General features: G+C 28.1%; 1 protein-coding gene across 1 annotated transcript; it reads left to right on the top strand.

Annotated features, from left to right (window-relative positions):
* Positions 1–7,667: 7,667 nt before the first annotated feature.
* Positions 7,668–8,966, top strand: LOC136075887 (uncharacterized). The gene is made up of 2 exons (XM_065789329.1): positions 7,668–8,268; positions 8,374–8,966. Exons 1-2 carry the CDS (start codon positions 7,668–7,670, stop codon positions 8,964–8,966), a joined length of 1,194 nt encoding a protein of 397 aa, XP_065645401.1.
* The last annotated feature ends 4,891 nt before the right edge of the window (positions 8,967–13,857 follow it).

Genomic DNA, 13,857 nt, shown 5'->3' with positions numbered 1-13,857 from the left:
AAATTTTTTGCATTGAATCAATTGCATTGAATCAATATTAAAATTTGTCCATCCAATATTTTGAAAGGATGTTTTACAGTTATCGCTAGTAATGTAGATTTTGTTTATAATTAAAAATTTGTTTGTTTTTTTTTACATAAAAAATATTGCCCAATATATTTCATATTGTGCATAGATTGGCTATTTGAATGATTTGGGTGGGCGTGATATTTGGGAAATAGGATTATGAAAATCCTCATGGTAAAAAACTTGGCTATCTTGTTTAACATGCAGGGAACTAAAGGCAAAAGATCGTTCAGCACATCAGATATTTTCACCGTCATTTACAGTGAGTTGGGGTTTTGATATATCAATGTAGTTATACTTGCTTCTAACTGATGTTACATTCTTTAGCTTTGTTATTGAATTAGAATATCAGTTAAATGTCAGAATTTGAATACTTATTTTGCACTTTAAATAAATAATAATTGCCAAAGTTAATATTCATATAATAAAATGAAAATATTACATTCATGTTCAACAACCAAATAATAAAAATAATAATTTATTTTTATTATTTGGTTGTTGAACACAAATGTAATTTTTTCATTTTATTACTAATTTTTGCTGTTTACATTTTAATTATTTGTTTTATTATTAATGTTAGAAGCCATCAAGAAAAGTGCTTGCACAAGGGACTGTAACCAAAAAGATGTTAAACAACAAGTGGGAAAATGGTTGGGAGGTGCCAGAGACCGGGACGGTGGTCGCACAGAGAGAGATAAGAGAAAAACAAAAGAAAACAAATAGTGTTGATGCAGATTAGCACTTGATCTTATTACGTGCACATGCAGATATATACTAATATTTCGTTTTATTGTACAATGTTCATTATGAACAATTATTATGCTTTCTTTACGAGTAATAAATACAAATTGTATTGAGCATTAAAGTGACAGTCCAGCCAATTTTAAGTTGAGTATCATTTTATTAGAATTGTGTCTATAAAATTATTTTGATTATCTGGTATTTGTTTTTTCTAAAGTTATATTTTTAAGGAGCTACTTTGTTGAAAATTGCAAATTATAAATAAATCTGTAGCCAACGAGTGCACAACAATAGCTAGTATTCTAAGCCGTGATGTCAATAACACGTGCAAAGACGAAAACGGACCAATGCATGTTGCATAGCAAAGCATTTACGCTGTCCTATACTTGATATTCTGGTTTAGTGACGTCACTAAACCAGAATAACAATTAGATTTTACGTTAGAAAAATACATTTTTTCACTTACGAGCAGTTAATAAACAAAAAATGAGTTTCCAATTATGCTTATTAAAGCGAACACTATAAAATAACATCAACTTGAAATTGGCTGGACTGTTACTTTAAATATACAGTCTTACTTCATTATTTTTGGTGCTACAATGTACTTGCTGCATTGTACATAATTATAGTTTTATGTCTTCAATAACTTTATAAAGTCATCGAGAAGTATCCACGATGCCATTTTTGAGCTGTAAAATGTTATATATAAGGGTATATGTTTCATTCTGTAAATTCATAAACAAAGTCAATAGTACAACATTTTTTATTTACTCGTGTAATTAACAACTTTTGTTTTTAGAGTACTTGTTAGTTGTAATATTTCTGGATTTTATGCATAATCTAGCTGTAATATATTGTTATATATGATGCAAACTTGATCTAGTATATTGTGCTGCTAAATGCATTCGAGTTTTTTGAGTTTACTATTTGGTGAACAAATATTATGCTTTCTATTAAACTTGCAGTCTTATTTCATTATTTATGGTGCTTCGATGTATTTGCTGCATTGTATATAATTACAGTTTTATCTTGCTTTCAGTAACTTTGTAATGTCATCGAGAAGTATCCACGATGCCATTATTGAGTAATAAAAAACTTTAAAATATGTGTTTAATTAAAAGGGTCAAAATTTTTTTATGTACTCGTGTGATTAACCAGTTTTATTTTTAGGATACATGTCATATTTCTGGATCTTCTGTATAATCTAGCTATAATATAATGTTTATATGAAGCAAACTTGGTTAAGTAAATGCATAAAAAAACTATTTAGTCAAATTATTTACTGTTTTCCCACTATAAATGCTTTATTTCAAAATGTAACAGTACAACACAAGTTTTGTTTCTGCAATTGTATTACTTGCATATATATTGTTATAACATGCAGCTAACTTTAATGACTTGTTCTGCCTGTAAGCATTATGTATCACCTGGTATTACTAATATGATGCTTATTTTCCTATGGTGGCTATATCTGTATACATACGTATATGCAATGTGATCTTGTTAAATAAACTTGCAACTTAATGACTATCACAATCTAATGTAATAATTATAAAATTTTGATATTTAATATGCTATATAAGCTATCCTAAATTCGTACAAAGTTTTCAAAAAACTATATAGGCCCCACTTGGGTTGCCCATCTGGGACCCGTGCGAAGTGTTTGGGCACGAATTATGGGCTGCCCACTGGGGCAGCCCATATCGGGCCCATCTGCGCCCCGCGGACACTTTTGCATGGGCCCCAGATGGGCACCCCATGTAGGGCCCATGTACAAGCCCATAAAGGACCCATATAGGTCCCATATAAAATGCTGGCAGGGATCTCAACACCTAGATCTTTAACATGCTTAATATAAAATTCTAAGCCTTTATCTACCCATATTTTTTGACACTTTTTTCGTGGAAGATTTTATTTAAAGCATTACCAACATCAACTCCAGTTTTACTCTTCAATGGAACAGTCCATCCATACTTAGAAAAAACATCTATTACCATTAATAAGTATATTATACCGTCATTGAATTTAGAAAAAGATTTCATGTCAACTAAATCAGCAGCCCATATTTCATCGATTCCATTTACAATCACTTTTCTTTTTCTGAAATGTTTTACAACTAGTTTATGAAGTTCGTTTGCAAGTTCGTGAGTCCAATTCAAGTTTTTTTTGTTGATCGTTTGTAGTTTTTTTGATTAGTTTTAGCACCTAATTTTTTGGGTTCAAAGAACCTAACCCAAATTTTTCTTTAGAAGCTATAATAGGTTTTATAATACCTCGTTCAATTCTTTCATGTATTATTGGATTTTTTATAGAATTCATTTCTTCGATCATAATTTTATCAGCTAAATTTCTTTTTGCTGTGTCATTGAAGTATTTATAAGCAAGATTGTGATGGTAAGCTGCATTATCAACTCTATCTATAGGTTTACTCCATTCTTTATATGCGTCAGTAAAAGTTAATCGTTCATCTAAATTAGTACCAGGACCTGCAAAGTTCATTCCAGGTAAATGCATTTCACCCGGAAACTTCAACCATGGTAGTTTTATTTTACATGTTGCTGATTTAATTGAACTCACTAAATCTCCTCCTTTTTTTGATGATGCAAATTGAGTTTTTAATCTTCCACAAATAGCGCAATTTCCACGTTGCATATTTCTATTGTTTTTACTCACAACATTTTGCAAGTTTAGTGTATTTGTTTTTTTTCTACATTTAACGCAGTACAACATTTTATATATATAAAAAAATTTTGTTATATAAAAAATCTTGATATATAAAAAATGGATATTATAGATTTGTCATGGAATGTGGATAGCATTAAGAGAAATATTAATAAGTTGTTTCCGAAGAGTATAAGAGGAATTATTGCTGGAAAATCGGGTTGTGGAAAAACTACTTTATTATTTAATTTACTTTTGAGACCTGGTTGGTTATACTATAATAATTTACAAGTTTTTGGAAAATCTCTTTTTCAACCAGAAGACAAAATATTAAAGCAATCTTTTGAACAAAAATTAACAAAAGAAGTTATTCTCGAACTATTTAGGTTTAAAGACGAAATAAAAAAAATCAAATGAAAATCCAGATTTTGTAATTAAAGAAGTTTCAAAAAATTTAAATGAGAAAACAGATATGGAGTGTAGGTTTTTTGAAACAGCAGAAGATGTGCCAGATCCTCAAGATCTAGATATTCATAAGAATAATTTGTTGATATTTGATGATTTACAATTAACAAAGCAAAATAAGTGTGAAAAATATTATATAAGAGGAAGACATAGTAATGTAGATTGTTTCTATCTTGCACAAAATTATATTATGTTACCTAGGCAAACTATACCAGAAAATACAAATTTTATTTGCTTATTTCCTCAAGATTCAAAGAATTTGAGTCACATATATAATGATCATGTTTCAAGTGATATGGGAAAAGATGAGTTTAAATTTTTTTTTCAAAAAGCATGGTCAGAGCCTCATGGATTTGTTGTTATAGATCTATCTTCTAAGAAAGATTATGGAAAATATAGAAGTGGATTAAATTGTTTTTATATACCAAATTGTTGAAAAAAATATAATCTTATATAAAAATGACATGTTTATTAGTGAGCGGAAATAGCAGTATATTAAGAACTATTTATAACTCTGTTATTCAATTTAGAGAAGACAGAGAATATGAAATGGCTCTAGTTCGTTTAGATACATCTTACAGTTTTCCTAATATTAATTCTTCAAACAATAATTTTAGATATAGCGCAGATAATGGATCAACTTGGAAGGATATAAACATTCCAGATTGATGTTATGAAATTGATTATATAAATAAATATATCCAATCGATTATGATAGCAAACGGTGATGCAACTTCAGCAGTTGAAAATGTTATAATTGTAGCAAATAGAAATACATTAAAATCAAATTTAACTATTGCAACGGGTTATAAAGTTGATTTTACAAATTCAAATTTAATTAGAACTGTTTTTGATTTTGACAGTGGAATGTATTCAGCAGGATACTATATATCAACTAAAATAGTAAACATATTAAATGTTAATAGTATACTAGTAACAAGCGACATAATAGAATCATCGTATGTAAATGGAGTAACTAGTAACGTTATATATTCATTTTTCCCAAATTTCGGTCCTGGATATAAAATTATTGAAAAGCCGAATTACGTAACTTATTCACCACTAATACTAACACTATTACCTTTCCTTGGTACAGCTGGAAGAATTTTATTATCAAGCGTTGCTCCAGCTCTTACATCAGGTTTATTAGCAGGAGTAGGTTCAGCAGCTGGATCAACTATGGTTGATAAAATTGCTGGAAGGGATGTTGTGTACATGAAAAAGAATGGAAAAGGAATTAACATGACTGCTGCAGGATATGGTTTATATTTGAGACCATGGAATAGAGGTAGTTCTATAGGTGATGGATTAAACTTACGTAGTGGAAATGGATATACATCAACAGGATCAGGTTTATTATTAGGACCAAATTCACCATTTGCTAATATTTCATTTTTGAATATACTTTTATGATTTATTAATTTTTTTTTCTTTATATAATAAAAAGAAATGCCATTACATATTTTAGGAAATATACCACGTGAGCCTCCATTTTAATAAGTAAAAATAATTTTTAAAAAAATTATTTTTTACTTATTAAAATGGAGTTTAACTGCAAAAAGCTGTGTAATAATATTTATTCAGATATAAAAAATAAAAAAAACATTATTCAGTTATATCCAAATATTCCAAGTGCACCTGATGAAGAAAATAAGATTATTAGTGCACATCTATATCGTCTAAACACAATTAATGAGATTCAAAAAGAAATAGAGAGTGAGAGAGAAAAGAGAAATATGTTAAGTAAAAAGTATCATAGAGCTGTAAAAATAATTTCAGCTATTGATAATTCATTACTAGCAAGCACTATGGCACTTGGAACTATTGGAATTTGCTTTTTAGCAACAATAGTTGCAGCACCAGCAGCTATCGCATGTGAAGGTGCAGCAGCTATCGCATGTGAAGGTGCATTAGGAGTAGGTGTTTTATCATTAATAGGAGGACAAGTTAATAAAAAATTAAATTTAAAAGCAGAAAAGCATGAAAAGGTAAAAGTACTTGCTGATTCAAAACTAAATACAATAAGTGACTATATTTCTAAAGCTTTAGTAGATGGAAATATAGATGACAATGAATTTAAACTAATACTTAGTGAACTTGAAAAATTTAAAGCCATGCTTGAGCAAATTAGAACAAATTCAAAAGAATTAATGAATGAACAAACTAAAGAATCATTAATTAAACAAGGAAGAGATAAAGCAATTAATATATTCCAAAGCAAATTTAGTAAAAATGTAAACGTCAAAACTTAAAACATAAAGCGTTGTGTTTTTTATTTTTATTTACAAAAAAAGCAAAATGCCATTTCTTAAAATTGAAGATCCTGAAATAAGGGATAAAATTGTTAAAGATTACTTTGATACTAAAAAAAGAGTAAAGCAGAATGATTTAAATGAAAGGATGGATGAAACTAATTTACAGTCAGGTTTAGATTAGTCTTGATAGCCAAGATGGTATGAGTCTAGGAAAAATTGCAACAGATTATCTAAGAATGTATTTTAATAGTAAAAAATCTACAGATACTACATTTGGGATACGCGATGAAGATGGTATATTTTATATTGGAAAAAAACCAATACATATTAATGATAACGATATAATTATTGATGATGAAAAATATTATGGCACTCCTGGTCTTTGGGAATTGATTGTAAAGTTTAATCCTAATAAAGGAGTATATAATGAAGATGATCTTAAAAAATATCAAAATATATTAATAGAAACAGATGCAATTACTTCTGAAAATCCATACAAACCAAAGTCGTCTCGTAGTGTAAAATACAGAGAAATAATAGCTCCAATTTGGAAAAATATAAAAGAAAATAGGAAGCGTGAATCAAGAGGAAAAGGAATTGAAGGTAGAGTACAAACTATAATTCTTCCTAGCGATCTTGATGCGTTAGTTGAAAAGCTTTATTTGTGTATAGCTGCATGGAAAGCAGATAACAGTGGAGCAAAAAATGAAGGTGTTGCAATTTGCGATGAATTATTACGGCAAAATGAAATAGATAATGAATAGTATAAAGCAATACAAAATCTTTTATAATTATATCTCATTGTATATAAAAAAAATATATAGTACATAAAAAAATGCTAATTGTTATTAATAAGAGATATAAAAAAATATATGTTGTTGGAGGAAGTGGTATATTCGACATAATAAAAAATTTATTTAAACGAATAAAAGCGTCAAATGTAACAAGAGTGTCATCAGCCAAGTTGAAAAAAATGGCTGCTACTGATTTAGGAAAAACTGCAATAAATGCTGCTAAATAAATGCTGCTAAAAGCAGGAAAAGAACTTTCAACATCGGCGATAGAAGCTGCTACAAATGCTGCAGTTGAAACAGTAAAACAATTAAATGATAAAGCATCTTCAAAAATAGCTTCACAACCTGTTATTAGTGAAAAAAGTAAAGAAATACTTTCAAATTTAAAAGCATCTGGATCTAATGATCTAAAAAATAATGAAGATGAAGTAAAAAAAGTACCGTGCAAAGGTCGCTCATGCAAAGTATCATATAAAAATGCTGTAAGAATAGAATATCTAGTTAAAATGGGACGAGGCCTTCGACTTGCGTAAATCAAGCTTTCGTAAAATTTAGCTTTCGTAAAAATTAGCTTTTGTAAAATTTAGCTTTCGTAAAAATTAGCTTTTGTAAAGTTTTTTTATATCGTTTTTTAAGAATTGTCAATTAAAAAAAAGATTTTTTATATTGTATATAAAAAAATAAAATGACGACTTCTGAAGTATTTAATTTTACAGAAATTCCAGAAATAGGCAATGGAATTGAAAGATGTGAAGATATTGAATACGAACCCATTGTTGGCACAAATCTAAATAGTCCTAAAGAAATAAGATTTGTTGTTCCAGAACAAAGTTCGCTTTTACTTACATCTAGAGCGTATCTCTTATTTGAATGGCAACTTGTTAAACAATCTGATGGATCAGCTTATGCTGATGCAGATCCAGTAACGCTTACAAATAATGGTCTTATGCATTTATTTGCTCGAATAACATACCAATTAGCAAACCAAGAGATAGAAGTTGTTTATAATCCAGGTCAAGCAACTACAATGTTAGGATTGCTTAATTATTCAAATGACTTTCAATCAGCGCAAGGGTTAAATCAATTGTGGTATAAAGATACTGCATTAACAGCATTAGCTACTGATAACACAGGATTTTCAATGAGAAAACAACACATAATTCAAAAACCAACTACAAACGGAACATTTTTATTTTGCGTACCTTTAAGACACATTTTTGGATTCTGTGATGATTACGACAAAACTATTTATGGGCTTAAACATACAATAACTCTTGTAAGACAAAGTGATAATAATGCAATTTTTAGGCTTGCTGCTGCTGCTTCAGGAAAAGTTAATTTTACTTAAATATCATTGTATATTCCATGTGTGACACCATCACTTGGACAAGAGAAAAAGCTTAATGATGAAATTAAAAGAAAAGTGAAAGTTCCATTAAGTTTTAGAGTGCGTCAGCGTGTTACTACAAATGTTCAACAAGCTACTTCATTTGGTTGGCAATTGAGTGTAAAGACATCTGAAGACACTCCAAGATATGTTATTGTCGCATTTCAAACAAACAGAGCTAACGGTGACCAAACTGTCAATGCTTCATTGTTTGATCATTGTGACTTGAAAAATATGTTCATTATTATTAATAATAGTATTTGTCAATATCCTGCTCTTGATTATTATTGCTCATTTCCAAATCAGCAATTTTCAAGAATTTATAGAGATGCATCTATGTTTAAAGAAAGATTTTATGGAATGAATGAAATGATTGCAAACAGCAATATAACTCCTTCTGACTATAAAGATTTATTCCCAATATTTGTTTTTGATGTTAGCAAACAATTAGAAAAATTAAAATCAGCGACAATACAACTACAAATTAAAGCATATTTTAATACAACTGTACCAGCAAATACTCAAGCATATGCTCTTGTATTTTCTGATAAGATAATGAAACTTGAATCAGATGGTAATAAATTTGATGTTAAATAAATTTTTTGAAAATTATTTAAAATTTTATTCTTTATATAATAAAAATGTATTATACAAAGAAAAGTTTAAAAAGTTTATTAGAAGAAAATAACATTTCAAAAACATCTGACAATATCGCTACATTGATAATGATTGCAATGGAAAATGGGTTATTAGATAAAGAATCTATTATGTCTGAAGTGAAAGAAGTAACTGAGAAAAGATCAGTTGGAAGACCTAGAATACATCCAGTAAAAGATGTTGATGAGAAAAGATCAGTTGGAAAACGTAGAATACATCCAGTAAAAGAAGAGAAAAAAGAAATAGATCCAAAATATGAAAGATTAAAAACAATTAAGAAAAAACCAGTCACTGTTAAATTAACAAACATGGAGACAGGAGAAGAAGCAGTATATAAATCCTTATATAGAGCGATGCGTGAAACTGGTCATGGATATAGATATCTTGAAATGCGTGATGGTAAGATTGATAATGGTTATAAGATTGAAATATCAATTTCTGAAAAATTAAAAAAAAATTAAAATGTATTAAAAAAAAATCTTGATATATAAAAATGGGATCTGATAATTTATTTGAAAATAAAAATGCGATTGAATTGTTAAAAAATAATTTAGATAAAGTAAGTTGGCATATGTTCTAAAAATCTAAAAATCCAAATGTAATTGAGATATTAAAAGCTAATTTAGATGAAGTATATTGGGAATAATTATCTGAAAATCCAAATGCAATTGAAATATTAAAAAAGAATTTAGATAAAGTAAATTGGAGAAATTTATCTCGAAATCCAAATGCAATTGAGATATTAAAAAATAATCTAAATAAAGTAGATTTGGAAATGTTATCTGAAAATCCAAATGCTATTGAAACATTAAAAGATAATTTAGATAAAGTAGATTGGGTTGAATTATCTCGAAATCCAAATGCAATTGAACTATTAAAAGATAGTTTAGATAAAGTATGTTGGATATATTTATCTAAAAATCCAAATGCAATTGAAATTTTAAAAGCTAATTTAGATAAAGTAGATTGGGAAATTTTATCTTTAAATCCAAATGCAATTGAGATATTAAAAGCTAATTTAGATAAAGTAGATTGGACTTGTTTATCTAAAAATCCAAATGCGATTGAAATATTAAAAGATAATTTAGATAAAGTAAATTGGCGATGGTTATCTGAAAATCCAAATGCAATTGACATTTTAAAAAAGAATTTAGATAAAGTTATTTGGAATTGGTTATCTGGAAATCCAAATATCTTCACATATGATTATGAAAAAGCTCTTAGATTATTTATAGAGCTCTTTTTAATTGAATTTCAATTAAAAATTTATCTTTTAATGCGATTGAAATATTAAATTCTGAAAAATTAAAAAAATAAAAATTTTATATGACAAGAAAAAATATTTTGAAAATTAATATAAAGAAAATGAAAATTAAAAAAAAATATCTTGCTATATAAAAATGGAAAATAATAAAACGGTGAAAGAATTAAAACAAATCGCTAAGAAGCGAAGAATTAAATATTATTATAGAATGAGAAAAGATGATCTCATAATAGCGTTATCGCACACACAGATGCAATCAGTTGAACAGATGGGTACGGAGTATCTACTTGATGGGCCTGTTCCAGATATATCATCAACAATTTTAGCTCCGTCACCTTTTCAGCCTATTACACAAATTCCGTCACCTCTTCAGTCTATTACACAAATTAGAAAAAAATAAACAAAAAGATTAAATTACTTGCAAACTGGATTGTATCATATGTTCCTGATAAAATTAAAAAAACAGCTAATGAATGATGATGAATTAAAATCTACAGTTTCAAATTTGTATCAAAAATATGGAATTAGAAATCCGATAGAATTTAATTTATCACAATCAGCTGTTAAGAATGTAACAAATCAGTTTTCAGTTAAAGGAATAAAATGATATGATGCTATATCCTTCATGAATGCTGCTAAAAAAAGTGCAATTAAAACACTAAACGAAAATAGAAAATCAAAGGTTTATATAGTTCTCACTTGTGAAATGGAGCGTACTGATATTAAAACAGGAGAAACTATAATCACATCTGCTCCATTTAGAACGAGTAATCAAGTTATATTAGAAACAACAGATTTAGACAAGTTTTATGAAACATTAAAGCGGAAAATTTTAGAATCCTTATCATCTTTTCAACACAAAGAGTAGATAAGGAGCTTAAAGATCAAGCTGAAAATATAAACTGGGATAAAATAGAATTTCCAGTATCCTTAAATCAAGTTACACAAATTGAGAAGGACAATACAGATATCAGTGTCAATGTATATGGTTATGAAAATTCAGAAGTTCATATTTTGCATGTATCAAAGAATAATGATTGTAAACATTTAAAATATTTACTATTAATCTCAAATGGAGAAACGACTCATTACTGTTTAATAAAAAATATAAGCAGATTACTTTCATCGCAAACATCAAATAAACATTGCAAAAAACACTATTGTAGAAATTGCTTGTTAGAGTTTAATTCTGAAGAATCATTATCTAATTATAAAACGTTTGGTGAAACACATGATTCAGTAAGTATCGAATTACCACCACCAAATTCAACAATGCAATTTACTAATCACAATTAATCAATGAGAGTTCCGTTTGTAGTATATGCTGACTTTGAAAGTTTTTTCAAACAAATTGACACTTGTGAACCCAATCCGAATGAATCTTATACTAAACAATATCAAAAACATATTCCAAGTTTATTCTGTTATTATATTAAATTTTTTGATGAAAGTTTTTATCAAAGCAGTCCAGTCACATTTACTGCAAGTAGTAAAACAGATGATGTTGCACAAATTTTTGTTGATAGTTTACAAGAAGATATTAAGAAAATTTGTGATATGATTAAGTTTGCAAAAAAGATGATATTTACTACTGAAAACAAGCATGATTTTAATGCAGCAATAAAATGTCACATATGTGGAGAAGATCTTGAAAGTGATAAAGTACGTGACCACTGCCATATTAATGGAAAATATAGAGGTGCTGCTCATCAAAGTTGTAATTTAAATTATAAAATTCCAAAATTCTTTCCATTACTATTTCACAATTTATCTGGTTATGATTCTCACTTGTTTAAAAAGTAATTATCAGGAGGGAAATTGAGTTGCATACCAAACAATGAAGAAAAGTATATTAGCTTTTCTAGAGAAATTAAAGTCGATGAGTATATTAAAGATGGTAAGAAATTTGAAGTTAAACGTGAGCTTCGTTTCTTAGATAGTTATAGATTTATGCCTTCTAGTTTAGATGCTTTATCAAAGAATTTAGCAAAAGACCAGTGCAAAAATATCGGAAATTTATATTCAGGTAAACAATTAGATTTATTACCAAAAAAATGCGTATATCCATATGATTGGGTAGACTATGTTGATAAATTTAATGAAACCCAATTATCACCAAAAGAATTATTCTTTTCAAAATTGAACGATGAAGATATAAGTTATGATGATTACTCACATGCACAGACTGTATGGAATGAGTTTAGTTGCAAAACATTTTGAGATTATCATTACTTGTACAATGTTTCAGATGTGCTTTTACTAGCTGACGTCTTTGAAAATTTTAGAGATGTTTGTATGAATTGTTATAAATTAGATCATGCTTGGAATTATACATCATCAGGATTAGCTTGGGATGCAGCATTGAAGAAAACAAAAGTAAAATTAGAACTGTTGAGCGATTACGATATGATCCTAATGATAAAGAAAGGAATAAGAGGTGGAATCAGTATGATATCCAATAGGTTAGGAGCTTCTAATAATAAGTACATGGGTGATGAGTATGACAAAAGCAAAGAATCAACATTCATACAATATCTAGACGCTAATAATTTATATGGATGGCAATGAGTAAACCACTTCCAACACATGGTTTTAAATGGATGAACGAAAATGAAATAGAAAACTGGAAATCAATTACATGTATACTAGATGTAGATTTAGATTACCCTGAACATCTACATGATGAACATAATGATTATCCACTTGCACCTGAAAGATTAAATATGGATAAAGTTGAAAAATAAGTCCCCAACTTGAATAATAAGAAAAAGTATATAGTACATTATGAAAATCTAAAACTATATAAAAGATTAGGATTAAATATTACTAAAATTCATAGAGGAATAAAATTTAAAGAAAGAGCATGGCTAAATGAATATATCGAACTAAATATAAACCTTAGAACTAAAGCAACGAATGATTTTGAAAAAGACTTTTTTAAACTCATGAACAACTCAGTATTTGGAAAAACAATGGAGAACATTGAGAACAGAGTTGATATTAGATTAGTAACAGACAGAAATGAAGCTATTAAACTAGCATCAAAACCAAACTTTGAAAGTAGAACAATATTTGATGAAAACTTAATAGCAATACATATGAAAAGAACAAAATTAAAATATGCTAAACCAATTTACTTAGGAATGTGTATATTAGATTTGAGCAAAACTCTAATGTATGAATTTCATTATGATTACATAAAGAATAAATATGCTGATCGAGCAAAACTATTATTCATCTTTTCAACAGATACAGATTCATTAGCATACGAAATTAAAACAGAAGACTTTTATTCAGATTTTTCTTAAGATATTGAAGACAAATATGATACAAGTGAATTTGATCCAAAGCACCCAACAATTAATAATATAGGATTTGAAGTTGGTCTTAATAAAAAAGTAATATGAATGTTTAAAAATGAGACTGGAGGAGCACAAATTGAAGAATTTGTAGGACTCAGATCAAAGTTGTATTCCTACAAAGTACACGGAAATGATAACACAAAATGTAAAGGAGTAAAGAAAAATGTTGTTAAAAAGTATATAACACATAAAGATTATAAAGATT

Source organism: Hydra vulgaris, chromosome 02, assembly GCF_038396675.1.
Source record: "Hydra vulgaris chromosome 02, alternate assembly HydraT2T_AEP".
Lineage (NCBI taxonomy): Eukaryota > Metazoa > Cnidaria > Hydrozoa > Anthoathecata > Hydridae > Hydra > Hydra vulgaris.
The sequence above is the reverse complement of the archived record's forward strand: the minus strand, read 5'-3'. Positions and strand labels throughout refer to the sequence as shown.

What these genes read in the sequence shown, in the direction of transcription:
- LOC136075887 (XM_065789329.1), top strand. Translation starts at nt 7,668, where the DNA reads ATGACGACTTCTGAAGTATTTAATTTTACAGAAATTCCAGAAATAGGC. An exon ending in AATAACTCTTGTAAGACAAA is followed by an intron (nt 8,269 to 8,373) that starts GTGATAATAATG and finishes CACTTGGACAAG; the next exon opens with AGAAAAAGCTTAATGATGAA.